At 40.2% G+C, this 24,056-nt stretch overlaps 1 protein-coding gene across 1 annotated transcript; it reads left to right on the top strand.

The window, feature by feature from the left end:
- Nucleotides 1–6,491: 6,491 nt before the first annotated feature.
- Nucleotides 6,492–23,170, top strand: ARPC2 (actin related protein 2/3 complex subunit 2). Its single transcript, XM_072417977.1, has 10 exons — nt 6,492–6,650; nt 9,779–9,813; nt 12,413–12,525; nt 16,822–16,867; nt 17,595–17,781; nt 18,333–18,426; nt 18,522–18,648; nt 19,265–19,365; nt 19,927–20,027; nt 22,834–23,170. Exons 1-10 carry the CDS (start codon nt 6,577–6,579, stop codon nt 22,856–22,858), a joined length of 903 nt encoding a protein of 300 aa, XP_072274078.1. The 5' UTR covers nt 6,492–6,576; the 3' UTR covers nt 22,859–23,170.
- The last annotated feature ends 886 nt before the right edge of the window (nt 23,171–24,056 follow it).

Raw genomic sequence — 24,056 nt, 5'->3', positions numbered from 1 at the left:
GTGTTTGCAGGGATGTCTGGTTCCTTTTTTTTATAAATATAACCCTTCAAGGCATCTTTATAAAAAAAAAACAAAACAAAAAAAAAACATTTTTTTTCTGGATTACAACATACACATTCAGCTGTTCCAGAAAAGTTCATTAAAATTTGTTTATAAGATTTTTCTGCTATTCTGGGACAGTAAATGTCCAATGGGATCCCTGTGCTATATAATATGAAATATTTGCTAATTTTACAGAGCAATACATTTGACATTTATCCCTGCATCTAAGCATTCCCTAAAGATTGCAATTATTGGAGATCACATTGCTCCTTCACCTAAATCTACATAAATCTGTACAACCAAGGACTCTGCAACATTTACTGGACAACTTTACAAAACAAACATATCCTTCATTCGCCTGATCTGATAATTATTATTATTATTACTATATTAATAATAATAAACAATATTTATATAGTGCCAACAAAAGCATGCAGCTCTGTACAATAAATTGCAAATGACAGACAGATACAGACAGTGACACTGGAGGAGGAGAGGATCCTGCCCAGAGGAGCTTACAATCTAAGAGGAGGGGGAAGTATCACACAATAGGAGCGGGGATATGGATTGGTGGGTAAGTAGTGGGAGTTTTAAGAGACAGAAGTAGATGGGTAGGTGAGTTTGAAAAGTTGGGTTTTAAGTGCTCCTTTAAATGTGTAGAAAGCAGCAGCAAGCCGAATAGTACGAGGAAGACCATTCCAGACAGTTGGGGCAGCTCTAGAATAGTCTTGGAGCCGTGCATGTGATGAGGTTATGAGTGAGGAAGTCATTAGGAGGTCATTGGATGAGGGGGAAGAGCAGCTAGGGGGGTATTTTTCTACCAAGTCAAAAAGGTAAGTGGGACAAGAACTGTGGAAGGATTTGGATTAGGTCATTGGAGGTGCAAAAAGAGCAAACTATGGTCATATGAATCTTATTCTGCAACTAAATTCTATATATATTCTAAGTCATCCCAAAAATGTTAAAGAAAACCTTCACTCAGTATGCTTATTTTATGTCATTTTTGGCAAGCAGATATATATGTTGTAGACAGACATATACCAACAACTTTTAAAAATTGAATAGAATTACTTGTCTCTTCCACTGTACTTTGCACATTGGAGAATGCATTGCAGCAAGCACAAGATGTGAAGAACCCAGGCCCTGGAATGGAGCTGCCGGGGCAAGAAGGAGGAAAGAAGAATTTAACAAAATACAAAACATTGCTGGACAGCATCAGAAGGTTATATCTGTACTTTGTATTTCTTTGTAGTATATATATAATATATTATAAAATAAAAAGCATCATGTCTCTTTCATAACCAGTATTAGTCCCTAAATAATATGGTTCCCACAATGTTCTGCATTCTATATTAATACAAAAAAAATAAATTGTCAAAATATGATAAAAATAGTTTTCCTGCCTTCACTTTCTGTTAGGGGATTTTGGACTTTGGCTTTTTTTTTTACTGACATACACATTTCACATCTAACTTCAGAATAAGAGTACTAAAGAATCAGAAGCAGAAGTAGAATAAGTGTTCATGGGATGATTACTGTTAGGGTACAGAAAGTGTTACGATTGGGGTTACAGGTAGCTTATTGTTGGGATAACAGGGAGGGTAGGTGTTACAGGGATGGTAAATGTTATAGGTTGGTTTGATATAAGGTGGAATGTTCATATCAGAAAGATACCTCTGTTGACCTCCTTCTGAAAATACTCACTGACTTAATATTTCTCCAGTTTTATAAATTAAAATTAAAAAAAAGTTAAAAATATGTAAAAGATTTTTTAAATACATTTCTGTCTTCTTAGTAACAATATGTTTTTATCTCAGTGGAAAACTACCCTTCCAACAGGGCTACTGGAGGACTGCAAGGGGTAAATGTTGCACGGGAACACAGACACCTGCTCTGGGGACAATATTTCTGGGATGAAAACTTTGTCCACTTTGGAGAGATTTTCTATCATTTCTTGTTGCATCTTAAAATGGGAAGTGAAAGAAAATCTTTGTATGTGGTGCAGACTTAGACCCATGCACTATACAGAGAAACAACAGAAACAAAAAAACTGGCTTGACATACACTTTAAGCCTTACAGATGCAGTAGGTACAGAGCACTGAGAAGCATCATAAATCATTAATCTGTGCAGGATGTAGGAAGAGCAGGTGAAAACATTTGGCAAATAACAGTAAATTATTTAAAAATTCTATTCAAGGTTTGCTAAGTCACCCAGGTTCTCCCATGATAGTCTATCTTCTCCAGTCTTTGCAGAATGTTCATATCAGAAAGATACCTCTGTTGACCTCCTTCTGAAAATACTCACTGACTTAATATTTCTCCAGTTTTATAAATTAAAATTAAAAAAAGGGGGGAGGGGAGTCTGTACTCTATATTTCAGCCAATAAACTCTATAAATTGCATTTTTTTTAAATAAATAAGATGAGGAGATAATGAAAAAATATTAGGTCTAACATCTCACAGAATATAGGCAAAAAATTGAATACCAAGTACTAATATGTATTTATTTCATATCCTTTTTTTAAATAAAAAAAAGGATATTGCTACCAAACCCCCATACATATACAAAATACAATACCAATATACTCTGCCTTGACATTATGATGGGATGGGGCAAATATGGATATGAACCAGGTCACATCACCTTAGAGTTAATTTGTATTTGTAATTCATCCTGGTGAAATTAATATTTCTAATTATTTTTTTTTAAAGCAAAGATAACAAAAAGGAAAGAATACAACTTTTTTTTGTAGATTGTTTTATACAGCGTTCCTGTTTATGAATATTTTATACCAATGTACCAAATAATGCAAATACAAGTTCCTGGCTATGTAAATCAGTAAGCAAAGATTCCTTTTCCTGTGTGTTCAGTTTGTTTAACACAAAATATCCAGAATCTCTGTATGGGGAAGAGATGACCCAGATAAATGTTCAACCCAGAAATCATTTTAAGCTGGGTGGGAAGAAATTGCGGGTTGGTGGTATTCCCTGTACCACCCTGTTCTACCCAAAAAATAACCGGGTGTTTACTGAGAAATGCCAGGTGGTGTGTCCAACTAAGAGGCTGGGGAGAACACTGCAGATGAGATCTCCCTATCTAGATCCTGCGGGAAATCTCCAATTGATATCGGAACAGCTCATAAGGAAAGGATGGAGGCTGCCATTGCTTTGGATCGCTTCAAAATACTGGTTGCCTGGTTGTGGTTGGCTAACAAATTTTGGGTTACAAACTGAGAGCAAGCTTTGGACTGCAGTCAGAGCATCAGCATGACACCTACAGTATAGAACTACTCAAAGCTGCTGTTTATGGCAGCCCCTATACATTTCCCATGCCATTTTAGGGAGACCCTGTTAGGGTTTACATCGACGGGCATTAGTGTCCTGTGTTTGATATCTGTTTGACAGCAGTGGAAATACATTGTCCCATTTAGTGTTTGTGAATTGGACCTGTGCAGAGATATATGCAGTTAACTTTAGATAAAGGTGCAATTAGGCTTCACAATTGCTTAATTGAAAATAAGTGTGTTTAACCTAAAATGTAGCACTAATTAATACACTTCACTGATGCTGTGGTTGGATCAACTTCTCCCCATTTGTTCTATGTCAAGTGGTGTGCCTGTACTGTCCTCAGCTATAGGTCAAATATGGATGGGGTGATTTGTATTTTGTTGAATTTTATTCATGTTAGTCATTTGGGACAAAGGTCTGAAATGCCCTACTTTGCTCCTGAAGAAGCAGACATTATGTGTGAAATAGAGATTACCAAATGATTGATGATTTTAATTCACACTATTGTCTTGTGTTGATGTTTTTTTTTTCATTTTTGTATATGGATTCAATTAAAGATGTTGATTGCTTTGTTCTCAGTAAGTAATTTGTATGCCTCTAAAGTCCCTGGTATTTTTGAAAAGTTTTCCTTTCTTTTTCTACTTCAACACAGCAGTGAACGTAGCCAAAAGTCGACCCCCGGGCAGAACTGATCTGGGCTCTCCCGCCAAACTGATTTGGTGATACCATGGGGGGTTCTGTTGGCTGAGAATGGTCCAGGGCCCTCGTGCAGCGGCACATTTTGTACCTCCCTATGTCTGCCCCTGCATTTGGAACGAACACTAAACATCAAAATCCAATTGACTGAGCAACAGACATGGCAATTCCAAGGCTGCTTTTTCCCAGGTTTGCACTGTATCGTTTTGCACACACACAAGTGGCATTTGAACATCAACTGTGCATGCGTATCTCAGTATATGAGCTGGCACATAAGAATTAATGAATTCGAGTGTTGATGTGCGGATCAAGATGGCAAAAGGTCCTGAAGCTGGAAGAAGACCGTGTGGAAATGCTGGTGCCAGAAAAGGAGCAAGAAGAAGTGAGTATAAAATATTGATCATGCAGGTAAGTTTATTTTATTGCAGAAGATGAATACCCTGCCCCTTCTGCAAAAAACAACTTACCTGCTCGCAATATTTTAATGTGTAAGTTTTGCTCAGCTTTAATAATCAGAGTGAGAACAGGTTACACAGGGTGGCCATAACAAATGTTAGCATTACAAAAATAATAACCACCTCCCCAACCCTTGCCAAACACAGTGCCTTTCATTTCTGGGAATGTAAACTTTACACTGACTGATTAGCGGATTTTGAATCTTCAGAAAAAAATGAAGAATTTCTATCACTTTATTTCAGTGTCTGCTGAAGGTGCGGTCACTGTGACATTACCAGATAGGCTTATCTGCATTACAGCTCCATTGAAGGCGCAGGGTCAGTGTGTGCAGAGGATGGTGCAGGAATACGCCTTATCTGCATGCCTGGGGGATCAATTTATGAACAGGAGACTCGGGCTTTGAAATTTTCTCAATGACACCCCGGGTCAAGATTTTTACATTTACTTACATACCTAGGAATGTTTACAACCTTGTGAGTCTGAGATTCTAATAAGGTGTGTGCGGGAATCTTGAAATTATATTTTTAGGCAACAAATGGGCATTTGTAAGAGCACATGAGAAAGAAGCATGGGCAACAAACTAGGTAGTATTGTAAATATAAAGGTATTAGGAAGACAAAATGTCAATCCTGACACTAAGCGGGCAAGAAACAAGCAAACATGGGCAACAAATAGCTGATTCTGTCAATACATGGGCAAAGGACTGGCAAATGTGCAGCAAACAGGCAAGAGTGGTTGTATGTGGGCAAATTAAAGATTGTATTGTAAATGCACGTGCAAAATAGGCAATTGTGGAAATACATGGGAGACAAACTGACATTTGTAGAAAAACAAAGAAAACAAGCAGAAAAGCCTGACCACACCTTGGCAACAGACAGATAATTGTGGGAACAAATGGGAAAAAATGGGGCAATGTTGACAATACATGGGCAACAGCTGTGGGGGTCTGACAATACAGAGGCAATAAACTGGGCAATAAAAAGGTAGTAACGTAAATTCAATGAAATTACGAGGTCAAAAAGTGGTCAATCCTGACTATACATGAGCAAGAGATGGTCACTTGTGACCATTATTAGGCAATAAATAGGCAGTTGTGGCAAAACACAGCCAAAAAATTAGTAGCTATAGTAATATGTGGACAACATATTGTAAATTGGGGTAAAACGTGAATAAAAAAAAGGCAAAAAAGTAGTAATTGAAATACATGGACAGAAAACAGGTAACAGTGGCAACAACAGATAACTGGGCCCTGGAAATGCGCTGACGTCCCTGGTTTAGGTTTGGGACTCTTACAGGTCTGCCCTATTTACATTGCAGCTAATCATCCGATAGCCGCCAATGTACATCTGTGTCCTTCCATGGAAGGAGCGTTGTCACCCCATGACAGGAAGTGGAAATTTATTTACCTGGTATAGCTTTAATGGATGCTGCAGATTCAAAAAATATAAAACATAAAATATTTATTAAAAACTTATCAGTGTGATCGGGTTTACATCTGAATTTTAAATTTATTGAACTTTATCCTAAACTTTATCCTAAACTTTAATCCTAAACTTTAAACTTTGTCCTAAACTTTAATAACACACTGGGACGGTCCCCTTAAATCCTGAGCCTTTCTGTAACCATGGTGATGCGCAAATCAGATAAATGTCTGACATTCCGGGGAATGATTGGGCACGCCCACTAACCACGCCCTGTACATGTCTGTACCTGGCCAGTTAGAATCAGGCAGCTCTAAGACAGCTTTTTCTTGTGGGCGCGGGGACCTTCCGATCTTCTGTACGGCAAATGCAACCATATTGTTGTACGGCGGAAGTTTTGGCTTTCAGCCTAAAACTGAGAATAAAAAGACTCATACAAGTGATAAAAGCAACCGCAAGCGTATTTTACCCAAACAAAAGCAAAAAGGCAATTTATTGACCTAAAGAACACAGTGCGCTAGACACATACCGGGGAAGGGCGGGCTTGAATGGAGGCCGCCATGTTGGATTAGGGCGGAAGAGACAGGGAGGGCGGTGCCATATCGCGGTCCGGGTAGAGGGAAGTGGCGGCCTGTCAGTAAGTGACACCGGGAATAGAAAAACGCTGCCGCCATGATCTTGCTAGAGGTGAACAACCGCATCATCGAGGAGACCCTCACCCTCAAGTTCGAGAATGCGGCGGCAGGGTACGTTGTAGGGGCCCACTTTGGCCCTGGAGTGTGTAGTGTGGCCCTGTGTGGGTGGGGGCAGTGTCCCCTTAGTGGGTGAGAATGTAGATTTTAGTAGGCGGTGGAGGCCTGATAGGGTGCCAGGGAGGCCCTGGGGTGTGGTGGCCCTGAATATATCGGTGTTGGCCCTTGTGGGAGATGATGGGCCCTTCCTGGGGATGGGAGTGGCAGTGCAGAAGCTGGCCCTGGCACTAAAGGAATGTAAAGAAAGATAAATGTTGGCCCTGTGTGGTCATAGCTGCCCGGTAATGAGATCAGTCACCTGACCTGGGTGGTGGGGCCTTACCAACCGTGTTGGTATTCTGTAAGTGGCCCCAGGTTCCTGCCAGTGGGCATCAATGACTCGATAATCGGTAAAGGAAGTGTGCTTTGTGGCAGGATGCTATTAGACGAGCAGCTTGCTAAAAATCCAGACCAGGTGAATGTGATGCCAATGTAGCCCTGTGTGATTGTGGCTCTGATAGCGCCAACATGTTCCACTGCGCTGTACAATAAACTGAGCAGGTGACAAACCTGCATGGGAGGGGAAGATGATCCCATGTACCCAGTGGCATGCCATTGCTAGAAGCATTGGGGAATTGCACCCATGCAGCAGCTTCATTCCTTATATCTGACACCATGGTGTCCCTAGTTACACCTTCATGGCCTGGGCTTGTCTTTCACACTTCCTTATTATTGCACCTTAAACATGGCGCTCATGATGTGACCCCCTCCTGCCCTACATGGGAGCAACATTCACACAATAAATCAGGAGATTTATAAATCTTTGAGAGCTGTAAGAGTAGTGCTGATTGAATTTTCTTTTGTTGGGAGAATGTTAAGCAAAGGTTAGAACTGGGTGAACTTGCCTGGGTTTGGCTTATGAAGAATCTGGCTTTCCTTAATGTGGAACTAAACCTTTGCTACTCGCCTATCTATGTTCCATCGCCATCTTCCTTCTTTTCTTCCTCCTATAGATGATCTTTGGCCATCCTGATTGGCTGTGCCAAGATGACGGAATTCCCATGGAGTTCATTCATCCCCGGCGCATGCATAAGTAGTTGGGGTTTCCCTGGCAACCAAAGCTGACGTTGCGCATACGTAGCTCATCAGTTTTCTGCCTGATCATGGAAACCTAATCTTTTATTCAAATTCGATTAACCCGAAGGTCTATGGGAGACAAATCCTAAAAGATCAAATGTTCACTTTAGTACATTCACCTTCAAAGAACATTCAGTCACCCTGCATAATGATCACCACCACTAAAGTACATTTTAATTGAGAATCAGACATTCACCCTTGAAAGAATGTTGCATGAAATAGGGTTAAGGAACAAAAAAAGGGGGGGGGGACACTGGGTGTTTTTTGTACCTGTTGTGCAATTGTTGCAACATTCACACAGCAACTTGGTTTTAAATGTAAAATACTTCTCACCACACAAGAACAAATCGTTACCCAGGCTGGGTGAATGTTGAAAGCTCTTGGGATATTCTTAGAAAATTGCTCATTCACTCATTAGAAACAATAGGACCTGAACTTTTTATCTTTTTAGTAAAAGATTTGTCTTCTATATTAAACTTTAATAAAGAATGACCCGACTGAGGAACTGAGGAAGTTTCCATGTACTGGGTAGTGACCTAGAAATGCCTAAAACCTTTAACACTGTAGCAGAATGAACATTAACGCTCTGCACATTCACGTTGTTTCCGCGTTTTGCTGGCAGTCACGTTTTCTACTTTGGGTTTCCGCCCATAAAATAAATTTTGTAGCCTTTTTGCGGAAATAGTTTTTGTGAGCTGTAGGAAGGTGATCTGGGACTTCCTCTTCAGAGACATTTCAGTACAAGCCAGGGCCCGTATACCACAGATTCCCCAGCGAGCTGAAACAAGTCCCACAGGGAGGCTGTGACAGATTATTCTGTCATTGCAAATCATCTGCAAGGATTTTTCTATTCACCGTGCATTATATCTGATCATATTGGGTTTCTCAAACTTTTGGGAGAACCCTTGAAATAACTTTCAGGTCTTGGGGAACCCCTTCTGTATTTACTAATATACACAGCTCACAGTCCATTAGTGGTGGTCAGTAGAAAAAATTCCTCTTACATTGCTGGCCATTGGGTAGAATGTCACCCTTACAGATAGCCAAAAAGCCACTGTCACTTACACTGACCTGAGAGGTACAAACTGTTCATTACTCTACGAAACTCCAGGGATCCTGCCAGTAACAGAACTTCCTGTTGTAGGAGAATTAAGTATTAAGCAGCAGTGGTGTCACCCTTTACTGAGAGCTCCTTCAGTTCGCCGCAGACCAATAGACAAACCGAACAGAAGGAATGCTCATGGGATGCAGACATCGCCGCTGCTTATTATAGGAAATGGTTTAATGCCATCAGCCTGCAGCAGGAAGTTCTGTTACTGATAGGATCTGCAGGTAAGAAACCTTTTACCACTTTTTTATTATTATTAATAATAATAAACAGGATTGATAAAGCACCAACATATTATGCAGCGCCGTACATTTAATAGGGGTTGCAAATGACAGACAGATGCAGACCGTGACACAGGAGGAGGAGAGAACCTTGCCCCGAAGAGCTTACAATCTAAAAACGCTGAAGAAAACTGTACAATAGGACATATTGCAAAAATAAAAATGCACCACACGTGCAGAGCTCAGCAATGTGGTTTACAGATGCACCCATTGTTGTGCTGGCTCCAAGACGTTAAATGAAGACTGAATGAAAGCTGTGGGATGGGATTCTGAATGGTGTAATGCATCGTGAATATCAGAGAGTGAATAATGATTTCTGGTATAAATGAACCCCATTGTGTGAATGCAGCTTTAAAGGGCCAGTCCACCAAAAACATACATCTGTTTAGAAGCAGGTAAGTACTTTTTGTATCTGGTCTGTTTACCTACATCTGCCATTGCAAGGGTCCCACTCTGTCTTTTGATTTTTGTTTTATGTTATGGGGAAGAACAAGAACACTGGGAACACCCAAGCATTGGTGGGGCAGTGCAAACAACTGAAGGGAACACCCTAAACTCTGATTTCTTTTTTTCTGTAATATAGAAACGCCTGTAAAGTGTCCAACTTTCTTTTTTAGGAATAAACCAGAGGCAGTGGAGGTGACGTTTGCAGGTAATTATTTTGTTTTCTTATGTATGACCCTTTCTTTGTAATCTGGGAGCTACAAAGAAGATTATTGATATTAAACAGTGTTTATATAGTGCTAAGATATTACGCAGTGCTGTACAATAAATAGGGGTTGTTAGTGACAGACGGATACAATGACACAGGAGGAGGAGGGGACCCTGCCCAGTTATCTAACTTGAAAATCCTAAAATTGAGTGTTGGAGCAATCTAATCTATGTGTGTTCACAAGTTGATATTAAAATGATTTACATAACACTGACTGATTGCTAAACTCGTGAAAGGGCAACTTCCCTGCAAGGGGGGGGGGGGGGGTAGATGAGTTACCTTTATGGTGGCCATGTCTCCTCCCTTCTGTTTCATTGATCAATTTGTGATTCAACACTGCTCAGTTTTAGATGCATTTACCTCTCTTCCTGTTGGGATTTTCCGATAATGTTGTATTGGGTCAAAGAAAGGAACCATTGCACAGCAGGGAGTACATGCATACAACACTCCTGTAAGGGCCCAACAACTAAAATTTGAAGGAAGTTGCAGGACTAGAATGAAAGGGTGTGGGGAGACTTGAGGGGGGAGAAATATTACCTTTCCCCCAAGTGTGTGAGGTATGGGCACCTGGAATTCTGGACACCAGAGGATTTGAACTAAAGATTGATTATGATGGCTTTACCTAGTCTTACCTAATCTTTCCCTTCTCTTACATCCAAGGTTAATGAATGTATTCAATATACTGAAACACCCCCCTGTAAAGCTAAGGCAAATTATTGTTCTGCTGTCAGAAAAGCTCTCACTGATTTCTGGGAGGGTAAAAATAGCTACAATTCTTCAGGTGCTGCTTTAAGATCAGACCTGCAGAGCTTTTCAGAATTACAAATAATTCCATTCAGTAGAATAAACCAGCAATATCACAGAGTTCCCTATTATAAGGGAGGAATTGGCTTTTCTTTTTTTATCAGATTCCTTGTGGGATAATATTGAGTGAGTCATTTTCATCCTGTGCCCAGTTCTGTGTCAGCAGGTTTTTTTCTTTGTCTGTTTCTACATTTGTAGCAATCATTTTTATTGCAGTCATATGGTGCAAAATTTCTGCATCCATAAATCAAAAAAGACAGGAGAATACAGGAAATGCTTCTCTTTTTTTAAAAAGGGGCATTTAAAAGGCAGGAATAATCTGAGAAATGAGACTAACCCAGTGATAAACACAGACTACTGTTTTGTGTTAACCCCTTAAAGCCCAGCTGAAGTCACAAAAATCGATATGCAGTCGGAAGGCAGTTTCTGGCATTGCAGTTGTGTGGAGGGTTTAAGTGTAATAGGCCAGTAGGCAAAGAAGATAAACCCAGCACACATATTAATCATCGCCTGATTTATCAAAGACTAGAGAAGATCATGGGTGAACCTCTGTGATTATTATTATTAAACAGTATATATAGTGCCAACATATTACCTAGCGCTGTACATTAAATAGGGGTTGCAAATGACAGATATAAACGGTGAGACAGGAGGAGGAGAGGACCCTGCCCCGAAAAGCTTACAATCTAAGAGGAGAGGGAAGCAGGACACAATAGGAGGGGGGATATAGAATGGAGGGTGAGACGTGAGTGTTTAAGAGACAGAAGAAGATGGTAGGTGCGTATGAAAAGATGGGTTGGTAGGGCTCTTTTAAATTAGCAGAAAGTAGGAACAAGCCTTAATAGGATGACGAAGACCATTCCAGAGAGTCGGGACAGCTTTAGAAAAGTCTTAGAGCCGTGTGTTTGAGGAAGTCATTAGTAGGTCAATGGAGGAGTTAAGCAGCTAGGGGAGTATTTTACTTTTAAGGGGTGATCCAGCAAAACTGGAATGGATCTGGTTCAGGATTGAACACGTTTGCCTACTAATATCAAATAACTTTTGAGAACTCTATTGCTGGTCTGTTGGATGATCTGATAGTTTATCTATTCCGTTATTGGAGAGCTTTAATAATTTGGGTGCATTGTCTTCCTCTATATAAGTGGACACTTGTGATGAGGGAGGTGTGCATTACTAAGCTCTGCAGTGAGGGGCATGAAGTGGCATTTTCACTTCAGGGAGTGCGAGATTAAATTTGGTTAAAGCAGTTTATGTGCAGATTTGGTGAATATAATTCTGTAAATATCTCAAGGTTGACCAGTGATAAGACATCTGTCCATTCTGGAACCGTTTGCAGAATCTATATCACCACCAAGGTGGGATTTATCCCCTCTAAAAATGTTTAGTACATTTTAGTAAAATCCCCCTGCTTCTGACATGGAGAAGTATAAAGAAATATAATGTCACTGGACCAGCCAGATACCCTTGGGTAGTATGTATGTATGTATGTATGTATAAATGTGCGTGTGTATGTATATGTGTGTGTGTGTATATATATATATTTATATTTATTTATACATATACACGTGTTCTTTTCTGCTGCATACAAGCAAGTAGGGTTCTATGGAACATTTGCACAACCCTTTTTTTTTATCCACTGCTTCTGTGTATTTGTGTTTCATAGTTCTGACCTTCGTACAAAAGATCATCGTTTTTGCTTACTTCAGATTGAGCTTTTTTTTTTTTTTTTTTGCAGACTTTGATGGCGTTCTGTATCACATCTCCAACCCCAATGGCGATAAGGCAAAAGTGATGATCAGTATTTCTTTGAAGTTCTATAAAGAGCTGCAGGATCATGGAGCTGATGAGGTAAGGTTCGATGAATTAGAACATATACAGTATTCTCCCCATTATTGTTGGTGGGAAGGAGTTGTAGGTGGGTGGTGGCCCCTGTATTGTGACCCAACTTTTCAGTAACCACTAGAAAACAACCAGGTGGTTACTGAAAGGTGCCAGGTGGTGTGCCAAGCTAAAAGGAGCTAGGAAGGACACTGATATATGATGCTTTGTGTAAATAAATCTGTAAAACATATGTACTCACTTTGGCTGAATGCATGCAGCACCTATGCACTTATACATTTCTTCTGAGTGCTTCCCCATGCTCTGTTGCTCTGTTAGAGCCTTCACAAATACCTAGTGTTTCTAAATGTGGATGAACATGGGATCTTCCCCCAGAATCCTTCTTGGTACTAATTGAAGGTGGGGTAGAGAAGACCGTTCAACCTGTGTGAGCTCAGATAATAAACTGTGTGGAGTTTAAAAAGGTAATAGACTTGCAGCTCTAGGGAATGTGGAGCTGCAGGGAACTATGGAGAAGATGACTGAAGGAACCTGTCAAATAAACCGGTCACTTTGAATGGGCAACATGGATAGTTATGTTTAAAACCCATTCTCCCAAAAAAAGTTCTAAACTTATTTTTACTTACCTTAGTCAGTCTTGATACCCTCCTATGCCCCCTCCATGAGTGAAGCCTAGTGATCCAGGACTGCAGGCTGGGCGCCACTTAAAACAAGTTATGTCATCATATTGCAACACCTAAAAACTTTGTTAGGACCATGCCAACGGACTGAAGTATGTCTACATTCTGGGAACATCTAGAAATGTTAATTTTGCCTAGGGACTACCCTGATAGTTATGCATTTTTTTTTTTGAATACCCCCTTATAAATAACAGTTCTTCCTGGCATGGCCTAAACTATCCTACTCAGTAGCCTCATAGCTGTCATACGCTGCTGCCTCACTGTTCCTTTTTTGAAGATTCTGACATGAGAAAGCAAAGCCTTGCTTCTATTAATATGGCTGCCCCCACATATACAGTGCAGAACAAAGCATAACAAGTCTGTATAGGGGAAAATAACAGCTGCAGGGAGACATCAGGCATTACTGGTACTTTTATTTATTTTTTAGTGGGGTGGTGCAGCGTTCTTTAAGTAAAATGATCCAGTTTTAATGGACAATTTGCTGACTTCAGCACTTGTTACACAGACAGCTAGCACAGTACTTGAAATATTGACCAATAATTCAGGCTCACAGTAGTACCTCAGGATGTGTATAATGTTCGGTAGTTTCCCTAACACTACAGTAATTGTGTTTAGTGACTGTAGTGTGAGTTGTTGAAGGTTCCCTGGGCAGGAAAATATCTGTGATCAGAGGGGACTGTCAAACATCTGGATGGGATTCCTGCAGAAAGCTGTCATTGTTTTCTAGTATTTATAGATCTGTGTGTATACCTCCCTCATGTCGGAGAAGCAGATGTTCTTCTAAATGCAGATGGGTCGTGTACAGATAATCTTCAACAGCACAGGTCCTCATTGTCCTCCAAAAAAAAAAAAAGAAAAAAAAAGGAGAGTAAAGGACAAGTTACCAGTATTGCCTGCATCCTGCATCCTGCATCCTGATCATTTACCTAATATTGGCTTACCATGCCTTGTTCTGCTGTGTCCCTGAGAGGTTGCAGCCATCTTTGTAGAAGCAAGGCTTTTCTTACATTCCAGATGGCTGGTGATAGGATTTTGGGGTGATGATTTGGACCCAGAAGGAGAGGTGGAGGAGGCACAGACCTGCAGAATTCTTAACATCTAGAAGTTTTCACTACAATCTGTGCCTCCATCCTTTGCTTACTAAGTAACCATAAGGAACAGCAGTGCAGGTATAGAGAGGGAAAATGTAAATATGGTGTAGATTATTATTATTAATATTAAACCGTATTTATATAGTGCCAACATATTACGCAGCATTGTACATTAAATAGGTGTTGAAAATGACAGACAGTGACACAGGAAAAGGAGAGGACCCAGAAGAGCTTACAATCTAAGAGGTGGGAGAAGTAACACACAATAGGAGGGGGGATATGGATTGGTGTTGGTGAGTATTTTAAGAGACAGAAATAGATAGGTGGGCAAGTTTGAAAAAAAAATAGGGTTTAATTTGGGGCAGCTCCAGAAAAGTCTTAAAGCCGTGTGTGTGATGAGGTTATGAGTGAGGAAGTCATTAGTAGGCATTGGAGGAGCTAACAGAGCGGCTAGGGGAGTATTTTTTACCAGGTCAGAAGGGTAAGTGGGACAAGAACTGTGAAGGAATTTGAAGGCAAAGCACAGGAGCTTGAGTTTGATCCTAAGGTGAAAAGTCATGAAGAGAACTTCAAAGAGAGAAGCAGTAGAAGAGGAGCGGTGGGAAGGATGGATGAGTCTGGCTGCAGCATTCATAATATATTGTAGAAGAGAGAGTCAGGTTAGTGGAATACCAGAGAGGAGAATGTTACAATAGTCCAAGCAAGACATAATAAGAGCATGTACAAGAAGTTTAGTGGTCTCGGGGAACAGGAAGCTATTGGTTCCTCAGTGCTATGAAGACAATGACTACCAGTAAGCCTCTGTGCAATATCTTCATAAACAATCCTAGTTCTGTCATTGTTAATCAGATTCCCTCTTTTAAACCAGCAATGATTCTGTTTACAGGCAGTAGTTATTTTCCAGGTTTGATGTACTGCACTGCATACGTTTGTATCTCTTGGCTGGAGCAGCCTGTTCATTCAGTGTCAGTCCGCGGCTGGGCCGGGTTCAGCACGCTGTGTGTGCGAGCGAAAGCAACGAGCCTTTTATGGAATAAACAAAGCTTTGTCTTCAGTAATGTGTGCACACGCAGCAGTGTGGTCAGAGCAGGAAGTGTGTCAGACTTCCTGAGTCACAGCCCCAAAGCCGGCCTGCAACACATTTACATCTCCTATAAAAACCCAAATGCTGCTGGGATTCTCAATCAGCAGAACACTGACCAGATTGTTTATCCATGTGTTCCATGTCCGTCCCCCCGCAGAGCGCAGCCCGCTGGATGTGTATAATCTACCGCATTCATTCCTTCCTCCAGTAATACCAGAAGGCAATTATCTTTAACTAAAGAAGATTCTCACATTTTCCTGATTTTATTTCTTACAAATTTTCTTTTGTTTTATGCCTTTTACAAGATTTGTAATGTTAGCATGAAAGGATCAACCATCTCCTATGTTCTGAATACTCATTACAGCAAGAATTCATTGCAATCATTTTTTACTTTTTGAGTGACTCTGCTCACATTTGCCTGTCCCAGCTCCTTGTGTTACATTCTCCATATTGTAAAATAAATTATTATTACACAGTATTTATATTGTGCCAACATATTACGTGGAGCTATACAAAGTCCATAGTCATGTGACTAGCTGTCCCTCAAAGGAGCTCACAATCTAATGTCCCTATCTTAGTCATATTTTTTAATACAGTCTAAGGTCAATTTTGGGGGATCTAACCTAACTGAATGTTTTTGCAATGTGAGAGGAAACCGGAGTACCCATAGGAAACCCACGCAAACACAGGGAGAACATACAAACTCCATGCACTTAGTGTTCTGCTTGAGATTCGAACCTGGCACCTAGCTCTGCAATAGCCAGAGTGCTAACCACTGGGCCAACGTGCTGCCCAAGTAAAATAAATGAACAAACTTAGCAGGCATGCTGGGAATCTTATAGTCCCTCATAATGGGCACAACTGGTGTGCAGGGATGGGAGCGACCACTCATAATAGGCACAGCAGGCGTGGAATTTCAAAGCAGGGATGACAGGGGCTCCTTATATGAGGCACGGTATTTGTTTAACAAGGGGAACACAATGTAGAGATAGTCAGGAACGCACTCCTAATGGCTGTAGCTGGTGTGGACCTGCAAACACAGTGCAGGGATACTGGCAACGCCTCCTTATGGTCACAACAGAGGTACAGGCTTAGAAACCCAAAGCATGGTGAAACCCTCTTGTAAAGGGTAAAGCAATTGTGCAGAACCAGGATCCCAGCACAGGAATGGTGGGTACTCTTAATGAGCACAGCACATGTACAGATCTGGGAAGTCAGCACAGGGATAGTGAGAGTGCTTCATAATTTTGCACAGCAGTTGTACCTATGTGGAACTTAATACAGGCATGGTGGGTACAGTAATAATGGCACAACAGATGTACACATCCCGGCACTCAGTGTGGGGATGGTGGGAGCCCCTCATATGGGCACAGAAAGTGTTTATTTTTATACTGGAATTGTAAATAGAAGAACATTGTTTTTATGCTGGTTTCATCTTCTTTTCTGACAGGTCCTGAAGAAAGTTTATGGAAATTATCTTGTTTCTCCAGAGCCAGGTATGGATTTTCTTCTCTTTGAAATTATAAATAGTTCCTGTATTTCTCAATATATTTGCATCTTGCCACCAAATACAAATGGTAAATAAAAACATCTGGCATACAAGAACATTTCCCTGTGTACAGAAAAATACTTGCTGATCTGTAAAAATACACTCTGGAAGTCCTAATGTTGATTTACAACACTGCCTTTTTTAGACTGAATTAGCAATAAATGGTGTCAACCCTTCCCAGAATATTGGTTTGGTCGGGGAAGGGGGGGGTTATAATCCAAGATAAAAACTGTTCAGATGTCAAATACTAAACAAACCGTGAACTGGACAGCTCTGAGTTTATGGCATGATGTACGGGTGATTTTTACACCAAGGCTATGTGCAGTGAAACATGGTAACCAACTGGCAATGTCTGATTATAGTTTAGTGTAGCTAAGGGAACCCCTTCTATAATTACTATATCCTTTGCTCACAGTATATTAGCATGGTGGTCATTGAGAAGAATGTTACCCTTACAAAAAGATCATTGGTGTCACCTAAACTTACCTGAGAGTCACAAATTGCTTAGGATAGCAACCTCTGGAGGAACCTGGTTGAGAAACACTGGTTTAGTCTGTGATAGGTGAGACCTCATTGCCATGGGCCCCTTCATTTTTTTCTGTTGCTTTTTTTTCTGCTGCATTAATAATAAAACTGATACAATGGTAACAGGTTGAACTGTGTGCTTTGTGCAGGTTACAATGTATCTCTGCTGTATGATTTGGAGGCATTACCTCCAAACCGAGACTCCGTTGTTCACCAGGCTGGAATGCTGAAAAGAAATTGTTTTGCCTCCGTGTTTGAGAAATACTTCAGGTTTCAGGAAGAAGGTAGGGATGGAGAAAGGAGAGCTGTCATTCACTATCGGGATGATGAGACCATGTAAGTTAACTTTTCTTTCTTTTTCCCCTTTGAGGGTATTCAGTTTTTTTTTTAACATTTTGTCCGTTTAATGGAGGTTTATGAAACATATGAAGCTAAATATAACCATTTCGAAAGCTGCCTCATGGCTGAGAGATTAGCCTATAGCAAAGCAGGACCCCTTTGTATTCCCTATAGTAAATGGGCATAGCTGGTAATTCTGACATATAGGAACAGTGGGCGGCACAGTGGCTCAGAGGTTAGCACTCTAGCCCTTGCAGCACTAGGTCCCAGGTTTAAATCTCGCGTAGGACACTATCTGCATGGAGTTTGTATATTCACCCTGCATGGGTTTCCTCCCACTTAATTGGCTTCCCCCCAAATTGACCTTAGAATGTATTTATGACATATGACTATGGTAGGGACATTAGATTGAGGGACAGCTAGGCACATGACTATGGATTTTGTACAGCTCTGCGTAACTTACTGCCACTATATAAATACTAGTCAATAATAGTAACGTTTTAAAATTGAAGTGCCTGGCTTTAATTACGTCTTGGAATATTTGACAGGTATGTGGAAGCCAAGAAGGATCGAGTTACTGTTGTTTTCAGCACAGTGTTTAAGGATGATGATGATGTGGTGATAGGAAAGGTATTTATGCAGGTAAGTGTGTTTGTACAAGACTCATTTATTCTCATGTAATCATACGCCATCTGTGACATCCTGTGGATTGTTATCACTCTGATATTTTTTTGTAGGAGTTTAAAGAAGGGCGCCGCGCCAGTCACACAGCACCTCAGGTTTTGTTCAGCCATCGAGAGCCTCCTCTGGAATTAAAGGATACAGACGCAGCAGTGGGCGACAACATTGGTTATATCACGTTTGGTATGTCTGTCAACCAATCTGAACTATACTGGCGAGTTGTTGATGGTGCTTTGTAGGGAAGACATGACCAAAAATTGTCTGACCTAAAAATACAAGATCCACCTATGTCACTGTACCTCACATCTGCCTCCTGAAAAGCTGAGTGCTATAATTTCCAAGACAATGTTTTCCCAAGGGCCTTTAGGATAAAAGTCTAAAGAGTTAAACAGGAAGGCTGTCTTGGCTTAATTGTAGTGTATATGTAAATGTGGAGAGTGCAGTGTATGAATGTAGAAGGTCTTCAAACTCCATTCTGTTGGAGAACATTGGAGGGAGGGCTATGAGGACAGATTTATATCCCCAATACTTTGACAACTGTTTAGAATCGCCCAGACATCATGCTAAAACTTGGCAGATTTTTGCCTATGAAGACCCAATAGACCTGATTTATTAACGCTCTCTAAGACTGTAGAAGATAGACTATTATGGGTGAACCTGGGCGATCCAACAAACCTGGAATGCATTTCCTAAAATCATTGATTTCAGGAAGATGTTTTTGTGAAGTTTAATAGAAGTGTTGTTATTGTGTTCATTGATATTTAGTACTTTTGTCTAATAATTCCTGTCTCCTTCTCAGTGCTCTTTCCTCGTCACACCAATGCCAATGCCAGGGACAACACCATCAATCTCATCCACACATTCCGGGACTACCTGCATTACCACATTAAATGCTCCAAGGTAAGCTGTCCAAACCTGATTTTGGGTTATAAAGTGTACCTGTGCTTTACTCATTTAGGACTCTGTATGGGACGAAACAACATTCCACTTATAATATTACTCCAACAAAAGACTGCATAATTGTAACTCTTGATAAAAAATAAATAAATGCTGGTACTTTTTAAATAGTAGTCTTATTCAAGTAAAAAATTTTATATTCCTGACTGTGATCCTTATATTTATCATACATACTTGTTGGGGTCTGTAAATAGGCTACACTGTAAAGATCACCCTTTGTTCTTCTGGAATGTGTATGAACACTTACACCTTCAATTCCTGCATTAAAAGATTTGAATCTGAATGCAAAGCCACAAATATTGTATTTTATTATTTGGAGATTGTATTGTGACCCAACTTATCAGCAACCACCCTAAAACAGCCAGGTGATTACGGATAAGTGCCGGGTGGTGCACCCAGCTACAAGGGGCTAGAGGGAACACTGTGTCTGATGATAGGTGATAGTTTATTACTCACAATTTGATAGGAGACTTGTTTTTTTAACTTTTATATTGTCCCCACCAGGCTTACATCCACACCCGCATGAGAGCCAAGACATCCGACTTTCTGAAGGTCCTGAACCGAGCTCGTCCTGATGCAGAAAAGAAAGAAATGAAAACTATATCGTAAGTGTTGCCCTGTGTCACAACCTGTCTGGGTCCCTTAACGTGTAATTAAACTGAAGAACAAAAGTTCAGCTTACCAGTCCTTCAGTCCTTAGATGTATTTTCTTTTTGGTTTATGATTTTTGTACTTTTACCTTGTGATTCTCAGCACCTTCACTTTCTGTTCCACAAGGACAATGCTGTATCAACTTATATGTCCTTTACCTCCTCAGTGTAGGGCCCATGGTCCTCTTTGTGCTGAACAATGGTCATGTCATTCTGCCGATTTCCTTTTTTTCCCTTTTTAGCCCAGCTTGTTTATGTGCCCTTTATTGTCTATCTAATCCCACTGTCTGGGATGAAAGTAGACGCACTGTCTCCCTGTAAGAAAAATGTGGTGAATTCCACTTTGACAGCTATGTAGTTTAAAGTTTTTCCATCTTGTTAATATACAGAGCCATGGGATTGCTTTTATTAGGTCGATATAAGTGTCCAGTCAGCTATTGGGTATATCACTGTAAGAGAATGAGTCAAATAAAAACTAAGTTACCATACTATTAGGGACATCGTGCTGAGGAACGTTTTAGTGCATTTAATGCTGGAATTAGTTTTTTTTTTTTTTTTTTATACTGACTAGAGTTGGTAGGGATTAGGGAAAATTTCCAGAAGATCTCCTGGTGGAGCTCTTTCTGTCCCTTTGATGGTGTTTTTACCTTACACGAATCAAGGGAAAATCTGCAGGACAGGAAACGATACAAAATTACTTTGTCAGAGCCCAGGACAGAAGTAAAAACTAATTGGGTTTACCACCCCTCCCCATTCAAAACTAAAGATAAAAATGTGGCCATACTCCTTGTAACAGATAGGGTGGACACTAATTAATGACTTGTCTACAAACAATGGCTATGTAATGTACAAAGCTAATATGTTGGTGATATAATATTACTGTTTAATAATTTTGCTAAACCAGGAACACAATCCTGGTTTAGAAAAATACCAGACTGGCAATGGAACTGATTATTTTGGTCCATTGGCAATATAAAGGGGCAATATGTGAAGATAACTGCCCTTTCATCCATGTGCCCTGCTATAGCTGTCAGAGGATAAAGTGCAGGTTTTTCAGGACTTAAATGAACATTTTATTGGATATAAAATCTTGTGTACCTGGCATTGTTTTCTCCACCCTGAAATGTTTATGTACTCAGGACACTGGCCAGGATTGTCTGGGGATTGCAGCTTTCTACCATTGTTTTGAAAGGTGATACGGATCTTATCAGTAAATAGTTGTGGTCAGAGATGTTTTACATTTGCTTAGTATTATGTGGATGGTATGCACAAACATTCAGCCTTTATTCCTTCATATCTACATTATGGAACTGGTTTTAGGTCTTTAAAGTTAATAATTGTCCTTTAACTCTTTTGCTGCCAAAAATGTATAAAACACATATGGCATTAAAAAAGTTAAAGCCATGTAAAAGTGTTCTGCAGGGTTTCATTGTAGAAGTATTCAGGGGGGACGTAAAGCTGCTTGATCTCTTCCACTGACTGCAGAAGTGGTATTACTGTTAAGTATTTGGTCTGTTATGGGAAGTCAGGGGAGACATTACTGATGAGTGATGTCTCCTAATGCAAAACTAAACCTGCAATACTCACCTGTCCATTGCAGGGCGCTGCCATCTTCATCCTCCACTTAAATATGATTTTAGGCCATCTTGATTGGCTGGGCCTGGCAGGACCTAACTTTCGCACAGGCAGATGGGAGTTTATTCATTTCTGGCATGCACAGGGTAAGCCAGGATTGCGGCAAACAAAGCTGAGCTGCGCATGCAGAGGTCAGCTTTTTTGACAGTTTCTCGGAGCAATCAGGTAGGTAGGAGACATTTTTGCAGAAGGGACATCACCTGTCTGTCTCTGCAGTAGTTACCTACCTGCATTTTTAAAGGTGGAACTTTAGTTCCACTTTAAAGAGCCTTTCACTGCACAGTGCTATATAACATCACATATATTACTAGGCATATTTTGTAATAGTTATAAAGGAAAATTTAAAAAATTGTGAAATTAACTGTGAAAAACGTTAAATAAAAAAAAAAACATTCACCCTGCTCCCATTCATAAGCTTGAAAATATTACATGTGCATGAAAATGACAATTTAGTGGAATATTATCAGTATCACAGTGTTCTCCCCAGCCCCTTTTAGCCGGCACTTTTCAGTAACCCCCTGGCTGTTTTTGGGTAGTTACTGATGAGTTGGGTCACAATACAGGGGCTGCCACCCGACTAAAATTTCTTCCCACCCAGCTTAAAATAATTTCTGGGTTGAGCACTGTATCATTTTCCAGGCCAAGTATAGGCTGTAAAGTGATTGGTGTATACATATGAAGGTATATTGGGTATTATTTCAGGACATGTAAGATTATATAATGGATGGTTGATGATAGGTATAGTTAATAAACCCTACTCTCAGTACATAGGGGACAGCTCATTTATTAATAAACCCCATTGTACCTGGTATCTAGGAAATATTTGAGAATTTAACACATTTTTATCTCAAAGTAGTTTTTTAAATAGCGTATGTAAGGATCAAAGTCTGAATCAAGAGCAAGTCAGAATGAATACATATTGAAGGTTTACTGAAAATACAAACATTGGGTGATTTTTTTTTACTATGTTGTGTGTATTTATTGTGAAGAATTGTAATATGTAGCTGGCTATTAATATTGTGTGTGTGTGCCCTGGTGTGAATTGAACATAGCACCCACAAACCACTTTATATTGTATTTTGTCATTTTACATGTGCAGCAGAACTGATATATCTCTCTTTTTCAGGGGAAAGACATTTGCTGCTCGCTGACCCCAAGATTAGCTACTACTCACTGCCTAAGCGCCAGAATTCCCGGGTGGAAACGGTTCCTGTAGGGCGTGCAATCTGGGGTACAATTCCGTGAAATTCCATGTATTTGAAGCTGTGCTTTTGCCAAGACTGAAAAGTAATAAAACAGACCGGTGACCTTTTATCTTCTGTTTTATCAATATTTTTTTCCTCCCGCCATGTCCTGCTTTCTGTCATTGTTTTCTTATTGAAAAGACAAAGTCCTGGTGAGCATACAGTGTAAGAATCGAGAACGGTATGTTTTTCAAATTGTTGAATAAATCTTTCTATCCAGTTCCTGTGTTTTTGTTTTATGCAATTGAGGAATAATTAGGCCTTGCAGCCTGATTGATCAACTCCTTAATTTAGCATCCTTTGATGGGACTATGACTATCAGGAGGGCCTCCGTGACCAATGGGTGTTGTCCAATGCCTCTATGACAACAAAATCCTAACCAATGTGATTTGCTGATCATTCAGACTTGGATGACATGCCTAATCTCCATGTCAAACCTGAGCTCTGTATTGTAGCTGACACTTGAAGCTCCCATGGTGCTCCACAGGGTAGATTTGGCATCTAACATTCAGACACATCTCGAATTGTAAATGATCCCTAATTGATACCTTGAACAATTTACCTTCTGTCTTATTGTTCCCCCTGATAAATAAGAATTTCCTTCTGATGCCTCAAGTCTCATAGCTGCATATCTGCAGTTTAAGATCCAAGTTTGGATTTGAGTGAAATTTGGCAATACTACTATACTATTTACCGTTTTCCTTGCTGGAGAGGAAGCTGTACTGAAGGACCTACAGTGCAAGGATCCCTCAGCTTCTATTCATTCGTTTGTTTCCCCAATAGTCAGCAGATCACCAGTCATTAGCTGGGAACTCAAGTAACCAAAGGCCTCTATCTGCTAATACGGCTGCCTCCACATAGTGCAGGACAAGGCATGGTAAATCAACATTAATGTAGAAAGATCAGTTGCAAGGAGAGCTCTGAAAAGACTGTTGAGTGGTCATTTGCTCTCTGCTTGTCTTTTTATAGGCTCCCCTTCCATAGTTTAGAACAGAGTTTTCCTTTTTTTTTTTGTTTTGTTTTTTTTCTCAAATCAATAAAAAACATTTTGTAAATATTTGATATTCCTTTTTTGTAGAGGGGGGTACTCGGCAGTACTTTAACC

Source organism: Pyxicephalus adspersus, chromosome 7 (assembly GCF_032062135.1).
Source record: "Pyxicephalus adspersus chromosome 7, UCB_Pads_2.0, whole genome shotgun sequence".
Taxonomy (NCBI): Eukaryota; Metazoa; Chordata; class Amphibia; order Anura; family Pyxicephalidae; genus Pyxicephalus; species Pyxicephalus adspersus.
This window is presented reverse-complemented; position numbering and strand designations above follow the sequence as displayed.

What these genes read in the sequence shown, in the direction of transcription:
- ARPC2 (XM_072417977.1), top strand. Translation starts at nt 6,577, where the DNA reads ATGATCTTGCTAGAGGTGAACAACCGCATCATCGAGGAGACCCTCACC. An exon ending in AGGATCATGGAGCTGATGAG is followed by an intron (nt 12,526 to 16,821) that starts GTAAGGTTCGAT and finishes CTTTTCTGACAG; the next exon opens with GTCCTGAAGAAAGTTTATGG. An exon ending in TCTTGTTTCTCCAGAGCCAG is followed by an intron (nt 16,868 to 17,594) that starts GTATGGATTTTC and finishes TGCTTTGTGCAG; the next exon opens with GTTACAATGTATCTCTGCTG.